At 46.0% G+C, this 23,131-nt stretch overlaps 2 protein-coding genes across 2 annotated transcripts in view; one reads left to right on the top strand and one right to left on the bottom strand.

Moving 5' to 3' along the window:
- LOC310777393 (hydroxycarboxylic acid receptor 1-like) overlaps nucleotides 1-19,761 on the bottom strand; it is a gene marked incomplete at both ends in the record, with an annotated part of 32,341 nt that extends 12,580 nt beyond the window's left edge. Inside the window, one exon of the mRNA XM_083637720.1 lies at nucleotides 19,597-19,761. Coding sequence (XP_083493846.1) covers nucleotides 19,597-19,761 — 165 coding nt within the window. The remainder of the gene's footprint in view (nucleotides 1-19,596) is intronic.
- Nucleotides 1-23,131, top strand: part of sgsm2 (small G protein signaling modulator 2) — a gene marked incomplete at its 3' end in the record, with an annotated part of 144,945 nt that overhangs the window by 53,408 nt on the left and 68,406 nt on the right. The gene's annotated exons all lie outside the window — the stretch shown is intronic.

Genomic DNA, 23,131 nt, shown 5'->3' with positions numbered 1-23,131 from the left:
CAGAGGCAGCGTGAGAGAGAGAGAGAGGAAATGGTGTAAAGCTAAGGTGCGAATCACAAGGCGATAACATCAACACACACACACACACACATACACTTGTGCTTGGAGTGTGTGTGTGTGTGTGTGTGTGTGTGTGTGTGTGTGTGTGTGTGTGTGTGTGTGTGTGTCAGAGAGATTAAAGTGATAGGTGAGGCTATTTGACGTGGGGTTGTATGAGTGGATTGCAGTCGATGCGCTTCCAGTTTGGAGAAACAGAGCAGCTGCGTCACTAGCCCCGTTACTCCTCTTTCCGGCTATGACATACATACCCTACAAGAGTCCCGTCTCCGTACATAGACTTGCCTGCGACTCTGGCTCCCAAGCCGTCTAAATCAGTGATATGCACGTATTTACAAGTGTCACTGAAACATTTCAAAGCCACCTACTTGAGAAGAAGGGTTCATAGCTTCTCGACGTCGGGGTTAGAAAGCTCGACGACGCTGCTCATAAATGCCTCTTTTCATCCCAAGTCTGTGCTGGTGATATTATTTTTTTCCGGGTTCGAGCCCAGCCGTCACAGCGCTCAACAGCGCCACTCTGGTGGAAAGCTCGCTACATGAACAGATACAGACAGCAGCCTAGCAGAGACATCCCCCACTTCAGCTGAGCTTCTGTCAAGCTGCTACTTATCATTATAAAAACGATCAGTCTTGTAACAGTAATTAACCCATTGATACCTGATGCAGCATTTGCGTGTATATCCCTCATTTGTGTGTGTATCCCTTTAAGACCGCGAATCACGGTCTTAAAGGGATACACACACAAATGCTGCATCAGGTATCAATGGGTTAACTTTGATCCGTGTCTCAAACTATGCCGTGTTGTGTCCTTGAATTTGAGGGAATTGAGCCTGGAAAGTCCTTGAGTTTGATGTTTACCATAACATTTTGAATAGCAAAAGTGTGCTGGAGTTTACTGTGCATTTCGTTTGCATTTGGTTGTGGGCGAGATGCAGAGTATTTTAGTACGTGATACCGTTGATAGCGGTGTTATGATGCTATGTAAAACGTGTGAAGTTTGATCATGGAAAGCACCATTATGTCTAGCCTGGCTCCAGACCTTCGAACATCGCCATGTGCAAAATGCCTTTTCTCCGGTTGAAAATCCAATCACGGGCACTGATTGGCTAACGCTGTTGTCAGTCATGCACAACAGAAACAGACACAGCTGTGGCCAAAGCAGAGATTGCCTGAAGCAGATAGCAGTTTAACACACAGCCTACCACGCGCCGTAGCGTTAAAGTTAGGCAGCCAAAGCCGGCCGACTTTGTACTTTGAGACTTTGGTTTTAACGAACGTCTTATTAGTTACTGCAGTGTACGATTAGACGTTTGTGAAAACGAAAAGTACAAAGTCGGACCGACTTTGAAGCTGGAGAAGCTGGCTAGCATTAGCTAGCTACGTTAGCTTGTCCTTGTGACTAGTAGGTGGGCCAGAGGAGTTGTATGAAACACGTCTTCTAGCAAAGGCTATACGGACCAAACAAAAATGAGGACTTGGAGAAGTCAGCAAGTAAGTTGGACTAACATTACAAGTCCCGAGAATGTGTGCCTTCATTACTTATTCCAGCTAAACGGTATTGGTTGTTCATATTGTCAAAGAAAGGCAGCTGTGCTCGGCTAACGTTAGCATTAGCGAGCACTAAGATTAGCACTTTACAACCGCAGTACAACCGATGCTGGAATGAGACACATTTTCAGAACTTACCACTTCAGTGCTACATCCTTGCTCACTTCCAAGTCATCTCATCTTTTATTGCGGTCCGTTACTCCATGAGACTGGTGTGTTAGCCAGGATGAGACTGGTGTGTTAACACGTTCACTGCCAATGACGTGTTTTTACGTCAAACAAAATCCAACCGTTCACTGCCAATTACGTGTTTTTACGTAAAAAAAAAATCGATTTTGTTTTTTTGACGGTGGGATGTGCATCTAACCCTTTTACATCTCTTATATAAGTATTGGACGTGTACAACGTGTACAACCCATTCCACCGACCCACTAAGTGGCGACAGTGCTTTCCTGACTAGAGGAAGGCAAGCAAAAAGCAGTGTGACGAAACCATTCTCTACTGTAAAATGGATTGGCGAAAACGCTTTCACTTTCGCGCATTATCGCGCTGGGAGCTGGCGGTGGGGGATTCCAAAAATAGACTGGATGGAAAACACACTTTGAAACACGCAGCATAAAGCCTAGAATCGCACAAAGCTTCATCAAAGCTCTCAAACCCAAGAAACAAGTGAGCCCTATCCACACTCGCTGCCAGGGAGGGAGGCTGCTCAAACTCGCAGCAGCAGCAGCAGCAGCAGAACACTCGCTTGTGACAAACGCAGGCTGAAAGCCACCAGACACGCCCACGGAGGGAGGAGTTTGAAGGAGAGGGCGTTCAGAACTATATTGTTTAGATGTCTGATCTCTCACTGATGCCAAAAATAAATGGTTAAAGTGACTGTTCTGCCTGTTTGATTGAATTTCACAAAACTGCGATTATCTCAGCTTTCACTCTCAGACGCTGAAACCATGCTGTACTCAACGGCTAATATCTACATAACTACTAACTCTACAAACTAACTCTTTTAGACAGAGAAAGCACACATTCTATTAGTACTTTTGTGAACTTTGTGTTCACAAAGTCGAAGCAGAAAATAATCCTCGGCTCTTGTAAAATGAGCCAGAATTCTCAAAAAAACCCTCTGGCAGAACCTACCTACAGTAAAAAAAAAAGGCTGGCAGTAAATGTGTTAAGCTGTGTTCACACCGAGATATTTATTTTTCGCTCTGTCGCTTGATTCAACCCTTTGGAATCGCTCTGTCGCTCTGTTTAAATCGCTCATCAACAGGCACACGAATTGACGGACATGTGGGGCCTATAACGTTACGCAATGTCATGATGTTTGTCCGCTACGAGCCACCATAGATGTTTACAAGCTAAGCCTATCAGCGTGCTCCTAATGCGAGCTCCATACCGGTAGTACAGACTTCACTTCATGTCAGCTGTCAGCCTGTCAATGTGGTTTGTTGCCACACAATAAACCAGCGGTTTGTTCCAAGCCAGTGTGATCCTTCACTCGCTCTCACACGGCAGCCAATCAGCGTTGAACAGCGAGCGACTGATGCCAGCGTATTTTCGCTCGAGTTGGGATATTTCATCTGGGGCGACGAGCGTATTTTCTCCCTATCGCTCTGTCTCTGCCGCTCGGACGCCCAGCGATTTTTCTCCGCTTTCTCGAATATACGCTCAATCGCTCGTTTGCATTGACTTTGTATGTAAACTCGATGGCAGCGAAAAACTTTAATAGGTCGGTGTGAACGCAGCTTTAGCCTGGATGAGACTGGTGTGTTAGCCAGTTAGAGAGATTCAGCTCCAGCAGGCAGAGCAACACTGCTGCGGCTGCCTGCCGTGCAGGCCGGTTGCCGTGGACACCTTGGTCTCTAGTGATCGGTTAGGGAAGCCCGAAGCCCCGCCCCCTCATAGAAATACTCTGAAGTGACTGTGAAGCAATCTCAGACCAGAAGAGGAAATTAGTTTATGAGTAGACGATGAATTCTGAATATCATGCACTGCCCACTGCAGCACACTCTGTCTGCACAGTGGCTCAGCTCGTCTGTACTGCAGCACTCTGCACAGTGGTTCAGCTCGTCTGTACTGCAGCACTCTGCACAGTGGCTCAGCTCGTCTGTACTGCAGCACTCTGCACAGTGGCTAAGCTCGTCTGTACTGCAGCACTCTGCACAGTGGCTAAGCTCGTCTGTACTGCAGCACTCTGCACAGTGGTTCAGCTTGTCTGTACTGCAGCACTCTGCACACAGTGGTTCAGCTCGTCTGTACTGCAGCACTCTACACAGTGGCTAAGCTCGTCTGTCCTTGTAGAATATGGAGGAGCAGCTAGTGGGAGGAGGCCGGCCTTCTTTAAAGCTGCCAGAGAGAAGAATCCCTCACAGGCTGTTCATTAAAACTTCACTAGGCCAGATCTTTATGGAAAAATACACAGGCCTCATATGGAACAAAGTGGGGCTGCAGTAGAACAATAGATTGAGGTTATGGTCACTTCACTACCCACAATGTGTGGGGCAGCTCTTCTTTCCAATAGTCTTTAATGGGTGTTTCGGTTTTCTAACCAATGTCCCTGCTCTCTCTCTCTCTCTCTCTCTCTCTCTCTCTCTCTCTCTCTCTCTCTCTCTATCTCTCTCTCTCTCTCTCTCTTGCTCTCCCTCTACCTCTATCTCTCTTGCTCTCCCTCTCTCTCTCTCCCTCTCTCTCTCCCTCTCTCTCTCTGAGGTAGGGCGGCAGCATGAGTCATAAAGTCAGAAAAGGTACACTCAGCAACAACGAATAAAAAATACTCCACATTGCTTTTATCGTAGACTCTTTGTCTAGCTTAATAGCTGAGAGTTTGACACATATATTCTTCAAAGATTTTTTTAGCCACTGTTTTAGACTAAATGTGAGATTGTCTCTCAAAATAATGATTGGAACAAATGTGGAATACGTCTGCAAATGAAAGGTAGCTGATTGCCAACATCAAAGTCAATGAGGCGGATCACTTCTACACAATTCAACTGAATCCTGGTTTGACACATTATTTCAATGAAAGATGGCTTTAACTGGTAATCAACCCACTTTGTATCGTATATGATCTTGGTAATATAAGCACATGGGCAGTGTTTTACCTTCTCTCTCTGTTTACCTCACAGAGAAAAATGCTCCTGCTGCTGCCTGCAGAAACTCCGCCCCCACCAACAAGTCATTAAGGCTTGTTAAGGCTCTCCCTGTGCACATACTTAAAAAATAAAAATCAACAATAACAGCCGCCCTCGGAGCAGATTCTGCCTCTCCAGCAGAACTTCCGCAGCTCCGTTCTGACGTAAAACGCGTCACAACGGAACTGCTTTGGCAGAGGAGGAAATGGGAGATCTCCGTGAGGAAAACACAGAGAGAAGGTAAACACTGCCCATGTGATTATATTACAGAGATTATTAATGATACAAAGTGGGTTGATTACTGGTAAAGCCGTCCTTTAAGGCAAGTTTAGATTAGAAACTGTTCTATATCAGAGACCCTGATATAGAACATTTCATATTTAGATTTTCTGGAAGAAGTGTTAAAGGCACGCCACGCAGAACACTTATGGTTTTTATAAAACGGTTACTACATATAGCCTACTTGGTAAGGTTTTGAGCAACAACAAAAAAATGCAATATAACATCCCCCAAACAATGTAGTTCTTCAGCCGCGACATAAGCAGAATGGTTGCCACGCAAAACACACAGATGCAGAAACACAGAGACACTGTTTGGCTCAGTAATACTGTGAACGGCTTTCAGCGTGCCTCAGCCAATCATAATCAAGGACCGGAGCTATCCGTTTTATAATGTTGAATCATAGGCAGACACCGCCCCCTGCTGGACGGTTTTCACGAAATTGGCAGTCCTCCTCCTGACTAGCAGTCCTGTCAGTCCTGCCCTATTGTACTAGCAAACACTGCAACAGGAAGTGAGCTGAGGTTCAATTTAAAATGTTTATGTTGTCAAGTTAAAACCGTCTATTGATCTCTGAGTTGCGAGATCACTGGACAGGCAACCTGTCAATCATGCCCCAAAGCCCCATAGTCTGCTTACTTTACTATGGGGCCATCATTTACATAATGAACATCGTGTCGTATTGAAGAAGACTTGAAACTGGTGATTGAGATCATCAACTCATTAGGAAAGTGTTTACTGAGGTCATACATCAGGTGAGAAGCAGGGCCATTGTCCCATTGACTTCTATACAATCTGACTCTTTTGTACAAACGGGTGAAAATAGCTTTTTATTTCTGCTGTAAAGTTGGGCATTTTAACATGGGGGTATACTGTATACTGTATGGGGATTGACTCCCTTTTGCAGCCAACCTCAAGTGACCATTCGAGGAACTGCAGTCTTTGCCACTTCCACGTTGGGGCTTGGTTCTCAATTTCCCAGAATGCCTTTTGACAACCCCCCCAGGGAAGGGCTGTGAAACGATGGATTTCTCTCAGTGTGATTGTCGAATGTCTGACACACAAAACACACACAAACACACACACACACACATACACACACGCACACACAAGCACGCGCGCGCACACACACACACGCACACACACACACACACACACACACACACACACACACACACACACAGGGAAGGTCTGTGAACGTCTGACACACACAACCCCAGTCCATTTCGAGTGCAGTGCACAGGCGTACTGTAGGTGCTCCCTCATAAACACACACAGACACCGTGTCAGACCTCATGGCCTAAAGCTACAGGGATTATTACAGTAATCCATCATAGCACTCGCTCACTCTCTCTCTCTCTCTCTCTCTCTCACACACACACACACACACACACACACACACACACACACATACACACACACACACACACACACACACACACACACACACACACACACACTCAGACACACATACACACACTGTGTGAGTCTGAGGTTTTAGCGAGTATGGCTTTCGAAGGCCAATAAATACCTTTAAAGGTCCCAATTCGTGCAGCTGTAACCTCTTAAAAACGTGTGTCTCTGGTCCATAAAACATGATTCTGGATTAATTTGTCGAAAATATAGCAACCCCGTTTGTTGTGACGGAGTTCTCACTTCCTCATCTCGTCGCTTCCCAAGAACGGTCTGTTTCTATAATATATTCAGAACTAACAGTTCCCATTGGCCGCTGAGGGAGAGCCCGCCCCAGGCTCCCAGCGGCCAATCAGATTAGCGTCTGTGGACCAGCACGCTAGGTTGCGAGTTATCGTTAACTTAACGGTTACTACGCTAAAGAGGACATCTCAAAATGCCTAGACTTACCGAATGCACCTCTGCAGTTGCTGGATCACGTACAGTTGCCGTCGCTCCAGCTAGAAGTGTTAATTTTGTGGCTATAGACAAAATGGTGCAGGTAGCTTGTGTGAGAGAGACCCGCACAGTATGCATGAGGAAGCTCGTGACGTCCCGATCCCCCGTCTGGGCAAACGAAGCGTTTGGGGGTGTGGCTTGAAGGAGACTGCTTGAGAGAGCTGTATAGGGACAAATCCAACTGTGGCAGTTCTGAGCTTGTGACCACTCATTACAGGGAGGGCTGACAGCAGTATATATGCATTTACAAGTAAAAACAGCTTTTGCACGGAATGGGACCTTTAACCCATTGATACCTGATGCAGCATTTGTGTGTGTATCCCTTTAAGACTGCGAACCGCGTCACGCAGTTCGCGGTCTTGCGGTCTTAAAGGGATAGTTCGGTTTGTTTGAAGTGGGGTCGTATCAGCTAGTAAGATACACTAACTGAAGTAGGTACAGTGGTCTTGAAGTGGGGCGCAGCGTCGAACGAGATCCGGCACCCAGAGCAGCAGCCTCACCAGCTTTTTCTCTGTAAATCCTGGGGGTCAACAACTAAAATGTAATTTAGCACCTAAAACAACGCCCACCTAAACAAATCGATATCTGTGTACATGCACGCTCTATTTTGACAATTTTCAGCGCTTTTCTTTTCCGCAAAACAGCAGTTTCATTCGGCACTGCTTTTTCTCCCAACCGTACAACTACCGTACCGTAAGTCAGGAAGAGTTTAGAGAATTTATAGCTCTTTATCATGGCTGCCATTTGAGTACTTCCGGGTCATTTCACACAGTTATTATAAGCAAAAAAGACTGTTCCAAGCAGCCTAAGCTTCCACTGAAACGACAGGCAGACAGACAGACAGACAGGCAGACAGGCAGACAGACAGACAGACAGACAGACAGACAGACAGACAGGCAGACAGGCAGACAGGCAGACAGACAGACAGACAGACAGACAGGCAGACAGGCAGACAGGCAGACAGACAGACAGGCAGGCAGGCAGGCAGACAGACAGGCAGACAGGCAGACAGACAGACAGACAGACAGGCAGACAGACAGACAGACAGACAGACAGACAGACAGACAGACAGGCAGACAGGAGACTTGAGATTGTGATGGCAGGCAGACAGTCCACCCGCTAATTAGGCAGCAGTGCAGCACTCCCTAATTAGCTGGGTCTTAATTAGATCTGCTGATGATCTCAGTGGAGACGAGGCCAGATCCACCTGCTAAAAGCCTCTGTGTTTCTTTAAAACCTCATTTTTCACTTTCTTTCTAAATCAAGGCATATAGAGTTGACGCATCATGCAAAATGTAAACATATACAGTCGTACAAAACTACAACATGCTTTAAAAATAGATTACAGTGATATGAAATACAAAAAGAGCAGGAATATATCACATCTGCTTTCCAGCATCTCTCTCTCTCTCTCTCTCTCTCTCACACTCACTCACTCACTCACTCACTCTGTGTGTGTGTCTCTCTCTCTGTGTCTCTCTCTCTGTATTTCTGTCTGTCTCTTTCTCTCTCTCTCTCTCACACTCACTCACTCACTCACTCTGTGTGTGTCTCTCTCTCTGTGTCTCTCTCTCTGTATGTCTGTCTGTCTCTTTCTCTCTCTCTCGCTCTCTCTCTCTGTCTGTATGTGTGTGTCTGTCTGTCTCTCTCTCTCTCTCTCTCTCTCTCTCTCTCTCTCTCTCTCGTGCGTGCAAATTCAGTGTAATTTGCAAACATCTGCTGTACTCAATAATAAAAAAGATGACATTAATCGCCCACCTCCCCACCACCTATATCAAACGAAGACATTGACATTTAGGCCATGTCCACACGGAGACGGAAGCTATCTTTTTTTTTTTCGTTTTAGAAAAGTTTTCCATAAACATGGAAACGTTTCAAGAAATGTGTGTATCCACATGAAACCACTGAAACCGCTGTAGAATAACAGAGAAAGACAATCTCGTCAATAATGGCATACAACCTCTAGGGGCGCACAGTCTATAATGTGTATCTCACTGTAGCAGCAGCTTAAACCCTTGGCTTTGCGGGGAGGTTTGCCATGTCGATGAATAAAATGATGAAACCTACAGTATACAGGCAAATGCAGAGCTGTTCAGCAGGGCTGATGGTCTCCCTGTAGCCTACAATATAGAACGTTAACTATAGGTGACATTCCTGATATCATCCACTTCCATGATCTTTAGACATGTTGCAAACACATCCCAGCGTATTGGCCGCTCCTGCATATCACAGCACAGGCTAAATGATGCAACATAAATATACATTATATAAACTCATGGCATAAATGTGTTTTTATTGGAAAAAGTCGCGTCAAGTAAGCTAAAGTCTTGTTGGAGTGGACACGAGTGGATATCACAGACATCACAGTGCAACCGCGTGTTCCTCAAACCTCTCACTTCCCTATTCACGTTGTATTTACGAGGGCTATATATAGGGCAAGAGAGTATGTCGGTTACACTCAGGGTTTCCATTTCATTTAATTTCATTTTGTCCAATATTAAAATATTCCAGAATTGCATGTTGTATTAAAAATAAATATAATTTCTATCTAACACGTTAAGCCTGATTTTGTTTGTGTTATTGTAAAAATGTAGCCGCCGCTAAGCCTTCTGGGAAATATCCGATGAAGGGAGGGGAGGGGTGGTTGGGAAGAGTCAGCTGTGTGGAGCCCTGAGGATGTTGTAGGCTACACACTGTTCTCCGTGTCCACTTGTTGCTGACGGTGGTAAATAGAGGAGCATTATATTTTGCTGCAAGATCCCCACTGCTGTAGCACGAACGTTACTGCCATGATTGTTATTGTTGCTGGTGGAGAGAGGTGGGGCTATGGCGTCATCGTTTCAGGAAAGATGCGTATGGGTTGTAAACAGGGAAATGCAAGGGTGGCGTCTTCAGATTTAATCACTCTGGGACCCGTTTTGAAAAATTAGCGTATACTCCCAGAACGTATAGTCCCAGAACGCGGTTCCATCTGGACGAAACGTCTATATGACAAAAAACTTTAGCGGATACACCTAAACTCGTCTCCGTGTGGACATGATCACACCCATTGATTGATACATTACCACCTATATCAAACAAAGACATTCACATTGAAACACGTGTATTGCTACATTGATACATTGAAACTAAATATATGCATACTCCCACTGAGCAGGATGTGCATGCAGCTGAAAATGAGTTAGGGTTTATATTGACATTGACGCAGTAGCACTTTCACAGCACATGCCAACATGAAAGATCTGTGGCTCTGAAATAAACATGATTCTGCGCAGTCAGACTCATTGCGCTTGTATTTCTGACGTGGTATAATGGTTGTATTTCTGACATGGTATCGTGGTTGTATTTCTGACATGGTATCGTGGTTGTATTTCTGACATGGTATCGTGGTTGTATTTCTGACGTGGTATCATGGTTGTATTTCTGACATGGTATCGTGGTTGTATTTCTGACATGGTATCGTGGTTGTATTTCTGACATGGTATCGTGGTTGTATTTCTGACATGGTATCATGGTTGTATTTCTGACATGGTATCATGGTTGTATTTCTGACATGGTATCGTGGTTGTATTTCTGACATGGTATCATGGTTGTATTTCTGACATGGTATCGTGGTTGTATTTCTGACATGGTATCGTGGTTGTATTTCTGACATGGTATCGTGGTTGTATTTCTGACATGGTATCATGGTTGTATTTCTGACGTGGTATAATGGTTGTATTTCTGACATGGTATCGTGGTTGTATTTCTGACATGGTATCGTGGTTGTATTTCTGACGTGGTATCATGGTTGTATTTCTGACGTGGTATCATGGTTGTATTTCTGACATGGTATCGTGGTTGTACATTACATTACATTACGTCATTTGGCAGACGCTTTTATCCAAAGCGACTTACAATAACACATTTTTTGTCAGCAATAGAACAATCAACTATGGAGCACAGTCTATGACAACTACAACTTCTGAAGGAACAGTGGTACAAGTTTAGGTTAGTGGTACAAGGTTGGTTAGGTTTTTTTTTTTTTTTTTTTTTTATAAGGAAAGAGAGAGACCAAGTTAGATCAAGAAGGGCCCAGATGGAGCCTGAAAAGGTGTGTCTTTAGTCTTTTCCGAAAGATCGGCAGTGATTCAGCAGTCCTGACCGAAGGTGGAAGCTCGTTCCACCATTGAGGTGCCAGGGACGAGAAGAGTCGAGATCGGGATGAGCGACTTTTGAGCCCCCGTAGCGAAGGAGGGGCGAGGCGACCTGCACTGGTGGAGGAGCGAAGGGAGCGGTGAGAGGTTTGGAACCTGACCATGGATTGCAGGTACCGGGGAGCTGGGTTGTATTTCTGACATGGTATCATGGTTGTGTTTCTGACATGGTTTCATGGTTGTATTTCTGACATGGTATCATGGTTGTGTTTCTGACATGGTTTCATGGTTGTATTTCTGACATGGTATCGTGGTTGTATTTCTGACATGGTATTGTGGTTGTATTTCTGACATGGTATCGTGGTTGTATTTCTGACGTGGTATCATGGTTGTATTTCTGATATGGTATCATGGTTGTATTTCTGACATGGTATCGTGGTTGTATTTCTGACGTGGTATCATGGTTGTATTTCTGATATGGTATCATGGTTGTATTTCTGACATGGTATTGTGGTTGTATTTCTGACATGGTATCGTGGTTGTATTTCTGACATGATATCGTGGTTGTCGTGGTAACCGTGTACGTGCTCTCTCACATCAAAATGAAAGCTTTATTTCTGCGTATCCTCTCAATCCCCAGAGGAACGTAATTATGAGCATAATGGAAGATGACTTGATTCAGCAGAACATGAATGACCAGCCGGTCGTGAGCGAGGGCGGCAACACTGAGGAGGGGAGGGGGGTTGGAGCGCTGGGGGGCGGGGTTGGAGCGCTGGGGGGCGGGGTTGGAGCACTGGGGGGCGGGGTCAGGGTCTATGGTCTCTCCCGTGGGAGAGCTGCTCGTCTTGTCTGTTTTGATTTTGCGTTTCCATGGAAACAAGCGTGCATCCGTTTTTTATTGCAAGACCACCGCTGCCAACCGGCACCAACTTTATAGCTGCTGATCCCCCCTACCTGCTTCCACAGGGATACAGGAGGGGTTCACTCCCCCCTACCTGCTTCCACAGGGATACAGGAGGGGTTCACTCCCCCCTACCTGCTTCCACAGGGATACAGGAGGGGTTCACTCCCCCCTACCTGCTTCCACATGGATACAGGAGGGGTTCACTCCCCCTACCTGCTTCCACAGGGATACAGGAGGGGTTCACTCCCCCCTACCTGCTTCCACAGGGATACAGGAGGGGTTCACTCCCCCCTACCTGCTTCCACAGGGATACAGGAGGGGTTCACTCCCCCCTACCTGCTTCCACAGGGATACAGGAGGGGTTCACTCCCCCTACCTGCTTCCACAGGGATACAGGAGGGGTTCACTCCCCCCTACCTGCTTCCACATGGATACAGGAGGGGTTCACTCCCCCCTACCTGCTTCCACAGGGATACAGGAGGGGTTCACTCCCCCCTACCTGCTTCCACAGGGATACAGGAGGGGTTTACTCCCCCCTACCTGCTTCCACAGGGATACAGGAGGGGTTCACTCCCCCCTACCTGCTTCCACAGGGATACAGGAGGGGTTCACTCCCCCCTACCTGCTTCCACAGGGATACAGGAGGGGTTCACTCCCCCCTACCTGCTTCCACAGGGATACAGGAGGGGTTCACTCCCCCCTACCTGCTTCCACAGGGATACAGGAGGGGTTTACTCCCCCCTACCTGCTTCCACAGGGATACAGGAGGGGTTCACTCCCCCCTACCTGCTTCCACAGGGATACAGGAGGGGTTCCCCCCTACTACTACTAGTATTGTTTTCACCTATGTGTGTGTGTGTGTGTGTGTGTGTGTGTGTGTGTGTGTGTGTGTGTGTGTATGTGCGTGTGCGTGTGCGTGTGTGCGTCCGTGCGTGCATGTGTGTCCGTGCCTGCGTGTTCCATACCTAGAATACCTTTAATCTGCCACTATGCAGGCTGGGTGCAGACAGCCGTAAGCCTCTCAAGCTCAGCTCTTCCTTTTAAACGCTCCAAGCCCCGCAATAAAAATCCGACTTTTAGCACCATAAAGCAGCAGCCTTAAGCCTCAACATTGTGATGAATGGGACCAAATGTTCTGGCAAGAGAAGCAGCCACAGAAGGTTCCGTCCCTAATCTGTATAGATTATAATATATACTATCTGTATAGATTATAATATATATCTATCTGTATAGATTATAATATATACTATCTGTATAGATTATAATCTATACGGAGAGGTTCTGTCCCTATCTGTATAGATTACAATATATACCTATCTGTATAGATTATAATATATACCTATCTGTATAGATTATAATATATACCTATCTGTATAGATTATAATATATACCTATCTGTATAGATTATAATATATACCGATAGGGACGGAAGCCTTCTGTCCGTATGGTTGCTTCTCTTGCCAGAACATTGATCCTCATACTTTATATGATTCTCTTTGACTTCACCGTGCACCTTTTGAATTGTGGGTTCCTGTTTGTCACTCAGGTCCTTCTGATTTGTGTGTGTTGTGTATATTGGACTGCACTGTAGATGTTTTTGTGATTTTGTCTTTCTGTATTTTTATCTTCTGACTATAATTGATGGCTGTTCGAGGGAAAATTGGGAAGATTCAGGCAGTAAGGGTTACTAACAGTGGTATGGTTATGATTGAGTGTGTGTCTAGGAGTCAGATGGAAAAAGCTTTGGAGATGAATATATGGTATAAGGATCGTGTGAGTGTGAAATGTTTCCCACTTTTGTCGGTAGCCAGGAAGAAAGGAGTGGTGAGTGATGTCGATATGGCGGTGGGTAGATGCCGAAGAAGTTTTGGACGTGGAAGGAGTGTGTGAGGCGAGAAGATTGATGAGATTTAGGGACGGGAGGAAGGAGATGAGTAGGAGTGTATGCTTGACTTTTGAAGGAAATTTGCCATCGAGAGTGTATATGGATTATGTGTCTTACTGAGTGAGACCATTCGAGAGAGCTCCCCTCAGGTGTTTGTGTGTGTGTCGGAAAAACAAAATATGTAAGAGATGTGGAAAAAGGGGTTGTGATATTGAAAGTTTTGACGTAAGTAAGGAGCAAGCTAAGTGCTTACATTGCGAGGGTAACCATGATGTGGGGGACGCTCAGTGTCCGAGAAGAAAGAAAGAAGGGGAGGTGAGTAGGATCAGAGAGGAACAGGGATGGATTGTCTCATGCTGAAGCTGCTAAGAGGTGGAGAGAGGAAAGGAATGAGGACAGGGTGGTTATGTCAAAGGATCCAGAGAAGCAAAAGGTCAAAACAAAACAGAGTGACGTTATTTGCGTGGACAAGAGACGGTTCCTGGCCTTCATAGCAATGGTCATAAACTGTGCTACTAGCATGACTGGGAGGACAGAGGACAGAAATGGTGGTTGATGCTGCTAAGAGGTTCCTGGATCTGATGGATGTATCTGGAGCAGAGATAGACAGAATACTGCGGGACGCATTTGCGCAAACTCAGACAACTGTGTCTGAGTAGTAGTATGGACAATGATTATGATCTGAAGTAGGCCTACTTTGGGTGTGTCACTTACTTTTTTCACTGTAAATAGCTGAATTACAAAATTACTAAATCCAGTAGGTGGCGGTAATGCACTACAAACTGTTTGCCAACTGCCATGAAACTCAAAGGGAGAAGAAGAAGAAGAAGTCCATTTGTTTTGGTCGGCTGGCATGCTGCATGCACAGTAAAGCTCAACCGAGACTCAACGTAGACAGGAGAGAGAAATCATTTGAAAGTAAATATAGATGCTGGAGAAGAGAAACGAAGGATATCAGGAGAGAATGATAAGACTCAGATACGGGAGGAAGATCCGGACCAAGATACAGAAAGAAGATACAAAGGAGAATTGACGCAAGTTTACTGACAGGGGAAAGAGAGGATTCCGGTGTGTCAGTCGTCGCAGCTACTATTGTCAAAAGTATTGAGCGCTGGGTGAAACTGCAAGTGCAAATAAACCAGTCAGGATATTGGAATTGTGTTTGCCACGTAGCTTCGAGGTGGAAACTGGAGAACACCACTCATCTCTTGGTATGAGAGGAGAGAGAGAAGAGTCCTGGTGAGTTAGCACCTAATAAATAGCTCCATCACAATTAATATAACTTGATGCATTCATGAATTGTTCAATAGAGAGCCAAAGTGGAACGTCACTTCCTGCTTCAGCACTGTACCAGAGATTTTCATCCGCCATTTATTTTCCCATAGACATTTCGTAAAATGCTTATAAAAAAGAGTTTTACTGGTTCAAACCAAACGGTACAGATATATTTAGAAACAGGAGAGACCGCATAACATTTCACTCAGACCAAAACGGGAAAAAAAATCGCAGGTTTAAAGAAAATATTTTTTCGATGTTTTTTTTTTTTAAGTCTTGGTCCGAGTGAAATGTTCTATCGTCTCTCCCGATTCTAAATATAGCTGAACCGTTTGGTTTGACGAAGTAAAACTATTTTTACAAGCCTTTTTACGAAATGTCTATGGGAAAATAAAGGGCGGATGAAAATCTCTGGTAGGCTACTACTGTGCTGAAGCAGGAAGTGACGTTCACTTTGCCTCTCTATAGTGTACATATGGTGGGGAGTGATATGACAATATGAATGCAATCCACGAGGTAGGCTACACAATATCAGTATGTGTATATACATTGAAATTACACAGTTGTATTACAGCAGATACAGTTACAGTAGTCTCGCTGGCCAGCCTCCTCTCCCTTCCGTCCGAGGAGTCTGGCGCCGCAGGTCTCCATAGTGGGATTGCGATGGGCGGCGCTTAGCGGCAGTGCCCTTGGAAAATAGTTTCAAACAATCCAACTTGCCGTTTTCAGCGTGTAGCAACGAGCTAGCGTGTAGGTTTCTGCTTTTAGCTTGCTAGCTAGTTAGCATTGTTGTTTTCACTGCGGCAGGGCCCTATTTACAGCGACACACAGGGAGGAGGGAGCGGAAGCCATTACATTACATTACATTACGTCATTTGGCAGACGCTTTTATCCAAAGCGACTTACAATAACACACTTTTTGTCAGCAATAGAGCAATCAACTATGGAGCACAGTCTATGACAACTATAAATCCTGAAGGAACAGTGGTACAAGTTTAGTTTAGGATTTTTTTATTTTTATTTATTTATTTATTTTTAAGAAAGAGAGAGAAAGAAGTTAGATCAAGAAGGGCCCAGGTGGAGCCTGAAAAGGTGAGTCTTTTCCGAAAGATCGGCAGTGATTCAGCAGTCCTGACCGAAGGTGGCAGCTCGCTCCACCATTGGGGTGCCAGGGAGGAGAAGAGTCGAGATCGGGATGAGCGACTTTTGAGCGCCCGTAGCGAAGGAGGAGCGGGGCGCCCTGCACTGGTGGAGGAGCGAAGGGAGCAGTGAGAGGTTTGGAACCTGACCATAGATTGCAGGTACAGGGGAGCTGACTGGTGTACTGCCCTGTAGGCCAGTACCAGTGTCTTGAATTTGATGCGAGCTGAGATGGGAAGCCAGTGGAGGTCCCGGAAGAGGGGAGTGACATGAGAGAATTTGGGTTGGTTGAATACCAGACGGGCTGCAGCGTTCTGAATGAGCTGAAGCGGTCGGATGTCGGTGGCAGGTAGGCCAGCCAGGAGCACGTTGCAGTAGTCCAGGCGAGGGACGATAAGTGACTGGACCAGGAGTTGAGTCGCTTCTCTTGTGAGGAAGGGACGGATTTTGCGGATGTTGTAGAGGGAGAACCTACAGGAGCGTGCTGTAGCAGCTATGTTGGCTGAGCAAGACAGCTGGTTGTCGAGGATCACCCCAAGGTTCTTAGCTGTTTGGGAGGGCAGTACAGTGGTGTTGTCGATGGAGATGGAGAGATCTGTGAGAGGACAGTCTTTCCCTGGGAGGAAGAGTAGCTCTGTCTTACCAAGGTTGAGCTTGAGGTGGTGGGCAGACATCCAGTCGCCAATGTCCTTGAGACATGCAGAGATGCGAGCCTCGATTTGAGTGTCGGAGGGGGGGAAGGAAAGGAAAAGTTGGGTGTCATCAGCATAGCAGTGATAAGAGAAGCCATGAGAAGAGATCACATAGGCAAGAGATCTGATATAGAGAAGGAAAAGTAAGGGGCCCAGGACTGAGCCCTGGGGGACACCAGTGGTAAGAGGGCAGGATCTGGAGAGGGACCCTCTCCATAAGACCTGGTATGAGCGGTTCGAGAGATAGGAAGCAAACCAGGAGAGTGCAGAACCTGAAATGCAGAGGTCAGACAGAGTGGAAAGAAGGATTTGGTGATTGACTGTATCGAAGGCAGCAGACAGGTCAAGGAGGACAAGGACAGAGGAGAGGGATGAGGGATGAGGCCTTAGCAGTGTGAAGGGCCTCTGTGACAGCAAGAAGAGCTGTCTCAGTGGAGTGAGAAGCCTTGAAACCGGACTGCAGAGGGTCCAAGAGGTCATTCTGGGAGAGATAGAGAAAGTTGTTCGGACGCTGCTCGTTCAAGGGTTTTGGAAAGGAATGAGAGAAGAGAGACAGGTCTGTAGTTCTGAATAGCAGTAGGGTCAAGGGAGGGTTTCTTAAGCAGAGGCTTGACTCTTGCAGCCTTTAGATCAGGCGGAACAAGACCAGAGGACAGAGAGGAGTTAATGAAGGTAGTGAGGAAGGGAGATATGTTAGGTGAGATGGTTTGGAGGAGAGAGGAAGGGATAGGATCGAGGGGGCAGTAAGTGGCTCGGTTCGAGCTGATGAGTTTAAGCACTTCATCGGGAGAGAGGGGAGAGAAGGAAGGAAAACCAGGGACAGGGGGCCGAGGAGCAGGATTGGAGTCGGGAGTGTTAGTGAGGGTGGTTGGAGGATGGAAGGAGGAGCTGATGTCATCCACCTTTTTAGTAAAGAAGGTTACAAAATCATCAGCAGAGAGGGAGGAGGGAGGGGGAGGGGAGGGAGGGTTGAGGAGCGTGGAGAAGGTGGCGAACAGTTTACTGGGGTTGGATGCAGAGGACTGGATTTCAGAGATGAAGAAGGAGGTTTTTGCTTTGGAGACAGCAGAGGTGAAGTTGGAGTAGATAAGATGGTAGGAAGAGAGGTCTTCAGGGTGGTGTGATTTTCTCCATTTTCCGCAGCAGAGGTGAAGTTGGAGTGGATAAGATGGTAGGAAGAGAGGTCTTCAGGGTGGTGTGATTTTCTCCATTTTCCACAGCAGAGGTGAAGTTGGAGTGGATAAGATGGTAGGAAGAGAGGTCTTCAGGGTGGTGTGATTTTCTCCATTTTCCACCACTCTGATTGACATGGTCGGAGCCAATGACAGAGCTTGTAATAAGCCGGGAGCGGACATCCAGCTGCCACCGAAACAATCGCTCCAACAGGAGAACAGAGTAGAGCAGGGGAGGGATAATCCCAGTTATGGAGACCTGCGGCGCCAGACTCCTCGGACGGAAGGGAGAGGAGGCTGGCCAGTGAGACTACAGTTACAGTAATGTTATGGTGCTCTATTGAATGTTGCTGAATAACAGATTTTTTTTTAAAGTCATTGATTTATTGGTTGTTCTGTACACTTCTGTAGGAGATGCAGCTAATGTAAATCCATGCTTCTTTATTGAATGTTAACATAGTTTAAAAGTGTTATTGCTGTTATTATTCTTAACTCATGATGATTTGGTCGTTCTGTACATTTCTGTGCAGACTGGTTTTTCGTACACTCCCATTCTAAACTGAGAGAGCACGGATCCATTCTAAACTGAGAGAGCACGGATCCATTCTAAACTGAGAGAGCACGGATCCATTCTAAACTGAGAGAGCACGGATCCACGCCAAACTACAACGACAACTACTCCCATTCTAAACTGAGAGAGCACGGATCCACGGCAAACTACAACGACAACTACTCCCATTCTAAACTGAGAGAGCACGGATCCACGCCAAACTACAACTACAACTACTTGTCGTCACCCCCAAACCCCCCCCCCCCCTTTCCTGCCCATGAACGTTTGATCCCGGGTAGCAGTGGTAGGAGTGGAACCTTTTGCTTTTATTGAACTGAGTGCACTCAAAAGACAAACAAAGAAAAGACAACTCTTATCTATTTTATTTGTTTATTATTTTGCTTGTGGGCCTCTTTTGGGTCCAGTGTTGTTATTCATTTTCTCCTGCATATCACCATTCATCGTTTAGATAAAAGGTCAAACGTGGCTCATTGCGTCCTTGCTCTATTCCTCCCATCATAGTTTTAAAAGTACAGCCAGTCTCCTTCATAACCTACATGTAGAATTGATGTACCACTGTGATTGGACATTCTTGCCTTAGAATACGGTGGGTTACATCATCAGTGAATGATGTCATCAGTGATGTCACCCTTCATAAAGCCTTCCATGTGAGGAGCAGCACACACACACATGGTCAGTGAGGCAGACCTGGAAGAATGGCTGCTCGACCAGAAGAGCCTAATGACCACCAGCTCCTCCACCATCTTGCCTGGGCAGGAAACCTGGACAAATTGAGGACCCATCTGCAGGAAGAGCGCTTCAGAAGGCGGCTCAACGATCAGTGTTCATGGTGGTATAGGCTCACCCCTCTGGGGTTCACAGCCTATCGCGGTCACGGTGCCTGTGTGGCCTACCTGATCAGCCAGGGAGCCCAGATAGACATAGCTGGTGAAAGAGCCCGCACGGCTCTCTCCTGTGCTGTGCGCTTCCGTCACCTGGACTGCATCCGGATCCTGCTGGAAGCCGGGGCCGACCCCAACGGAAGCAGACACTGGCCAGAAACCACCCCGCTCTACCATGCTGCCTTTTATGGAAGGCTGGACATACTGGGGGCACGGTGGCTCAGTGGTAGAGCTGTCGCCTCACAGTCAGAAGGTCCTGAGTTCGATTCTCGCCTGGGACACTGTGGGCACTGTGGTTGTGTTCCCCCCCATATCTTCAGTGCCTACTGCCCAGGTGGGGTATCTCGTCGTAAGGGCCTTTCTCTCTGTGTGGAGTTTGCATGTTCTCCCCGTGCTCCCCCAGGGGGTTCCTCCGTATATAACCCCCCCACTAAAAACATGCAGAAGATCAGATCGTCATCGTCATCCGACCAGTGACGACAACATCCGAAGTTGGTCCCCGTGCGCTGTACGAGAAAGCGACCACTGCTCCTGGCCTGCCCCCCCGGAGGAAAGGACATGCCTGGATGGGTTAAATGCAGAGGACACTTTTCACCGGCCACCGTCAGCATGAGTGTGTTGTGGCCGCATGCATATTGTGGTGTTCGTGTGACAATAAAAGACGGGGCTTGTCCCGTTACGAGAGTTTTTTTATACTGCAGGAACTCCTGAGGTTCGGTGCTGTTCCTCTTGACATAGACAGTGTTCACACCCTCAAGGACTCTGCTCTCTACCAGAGTGCTGAACGCAACTGCCTGGACTCCTTCCGCCTGCTGCTCCAGGCCCTTGGCGTTCTGACCCGTGATGTGGCTTCTCGCATGCTGGAGCTGGTGCTGACGTTCAGGTGCAACACGGCCTTCGTCCAGCTCCTCCTGGACCACGGCGCCGACCCGGCCCTGGTGAGGAAGCAGGCACGGGTGGAGTTCACGGCAGATCCCGAGGCACTCAAGGTCTTTCTGGAGGCCAAGAGATGTCCTCGCAGTCTGGCCCACGTGTGTCGGATCCGGATCCGTCAAGCGCTGGGCAGACATCGCCTGGATCAAGTCCACTCCCTACCACTAACACAAGTAATGAAGGACTTTGTGCTCCACCAGAACTGACTTGAATGACTGTCCGTTTATTTATTTTCATTTCCTAGCTTTAGTTTTTCAGTGACTGTGTTTGAAACAAATCCAGGACCATAGATTAAATGCCATCAGCATACATCACCTGTAGCATTGGAGAGCTGTATGTCTGTGTGCTCCGTTCATCATCCAGAGTCCCCAATTGAGCACGCAAAAAATTCTAGTTATCTTAATATGATGTGAGGTTCAGTTAGCTTTGCACAGAAACAGCCAGTAGAAATACTTTTGACTTTTACTAGGGTGGAGACTGGACTGATAGACAGACAGACACCGCCCACCCACCTAGCCGCCATCGTGCAACTGCGCTATCGGCTCATACAAGGAAGGATTTATTACATCACTGACGACATCACAATTGCTCGAGTGACATCACTGATGACAAGCCACAGACACCACTTAGCCACCCTTCGGGCCGAAACCCAGCTAGGCTCGCCTGCTGTGTGGCCTCGCCTGCTCTATTGGCATGCGCAGTGCACAATTGCTCAACTTCGCATCACTGATGACATCACTGTCACTGATGATGTCACCATGCCTATGACATCAGTGCCTATGACATCATCAGTGATGTCACAAGATGATTTTGGTCAATAGCGTCACTGATGTCATAGACATTGTGACAAAAATTGAAACAAACAGCAAACGGATATTGCCCACTTGCTCCCTTTTATATAATAAAGGATACTTGATTACATTTCAGAACCTGTACTTTTTTTTACTTTTACTTTTACTTGAGTAAACAAGTTGAATCAGTAGTTATACTTTTACCAGTCTTTTTTTTTTTTTTTTTTTACAAAAGTAACTACTTCTACTTAAGTAAAGAATGTGTGTACTCTTCCCATCTCTGTGGGTAAATGTTAAATGTGACTTACAGTTGAAGGACTTTGAGCAAGCTGGGGATCGAACACGTGATATGCAACGTATTGTGGTTCAGAAACGTGATATTCTACCTATCTGTGGATTACATAAATGTAAAACCCCAATATTTTATTCTGGCGAGCTGAATGAAGAGATGGAGGAATATACTGTAATGTGTTGTAAATTCAGATAATTGTTTTCTTCATACTCTCATGTCGCATCTCATTTGCATATATATTGTTTTTTGGGGTTTTCTTTGTCTCGGCATGTTCGTCCGCTGTAATCCATAGTTGCCTCCTGCTTTTGAATGAATGAATGCATTTGTCAGTTGTGTGTTTAAAAAAGAACATTTGGCTTGTTGTTTGTATTCCATTCTTCTTTGCTATATTTTGGAATCCCAGGGGCCTGTACTACGAATGTTGGATAAGAAGATCCAGGATCTGTCCCTTGATCTGGTTTGTCTAAACCAGATCAGCTCGATTGTAGTTAACTTGTACTACGAACGTCGATTGCCACTCGTTAACTCGAACCAGGTTTTTCTAATCAAGCTCACAGCTCGTGCACATGAAAATGCCCGTGCACTGGAGCTCGTGCCTGCAAAAGAGGCGTGGTTTTTAACAACTGCCAAGCAATATGGACTGCTCCAACTCTGACAGCGCCAGACACGCCTATTTCCTCATTGAATGAACCCGCAAATACAAATCTGCGTTGGATATTATTACTGTTCCCGAATGACTGTCTAAAGTGACCACTTTTATCCACACCAGTAATTTCTTTGAAGAGCGGTTTCGTAGGCTATCTACAGCTCTCTATCTACAGTCTTTTGTGGAAGCAATGTGTAATCTATCTCAGTCCAAAATCCGTATGTATAGACCATTTAGGCTCAATGAATAATAATGATCTCATGATGTGTTTAGTCGCACTGTGCAACTAAACACATGAGATCATTATTATTTGATTGCATAATTCCTATAGGCTAATCAATAAAAAAAAGAATGATAATAAAATAAAAAAATGCTTCTGAACTGAATCGACACGGTACGTGCGGGCATAGATTTCATTTATAAAAAATAGCCTATTTTGTGGTCACATATATAGGCTAGGCTATTGTCAGCAGAGTCGCATATCTCCATATTTCATATAATGATGCTGGAAATATGAAGTTCAATCACATCATACAGGCCAAAAGCAACACAGTTGCAGCTGCAAAATGCAGGAGTAGCCTAGATATGAATCATCTTAATATGATTAAGATGATTAATCATCATGATGATGATATGTGCAGGTGATCCCATATTAACTCATTGAGTGCCAGCCACTTTTGGAGAACGGACGCTCCCAGTGCCAGAGTTTCAGAGCTTTTTTCAGTGATTTCTCGAGGCCCACAGAATATTGTGTGATATTACTATGTAAACAATGAACACGCAAAAAGAACGATGAGACTCTTTTCTATCATCAGCAAAAACAGGTTTATTGATATCATTTTCCGTTCTTTAGTTATCAGCCGGAGAAGATAGCTTGATTTAACA

This window comes from Poromitra crassiceps (genome assembly GCF_964638095.1).
Source record: "Poromitra crassiceps genome assembly, chromosome: 5".
In the NCBI taxonomy this organism is placed as follows: domain Eukaryota; kingdom Metazoa; phylum Chordata; class Actinopteri; order Beryciformes; family Melamphaidae; genus Poromitra; species Poromitra crassiceps.
The sequence above is the reverse complement of the archived record's forward strand: the minus strand, read 5'-3'. Positions and strand labels throughout refer to the sequence as shown.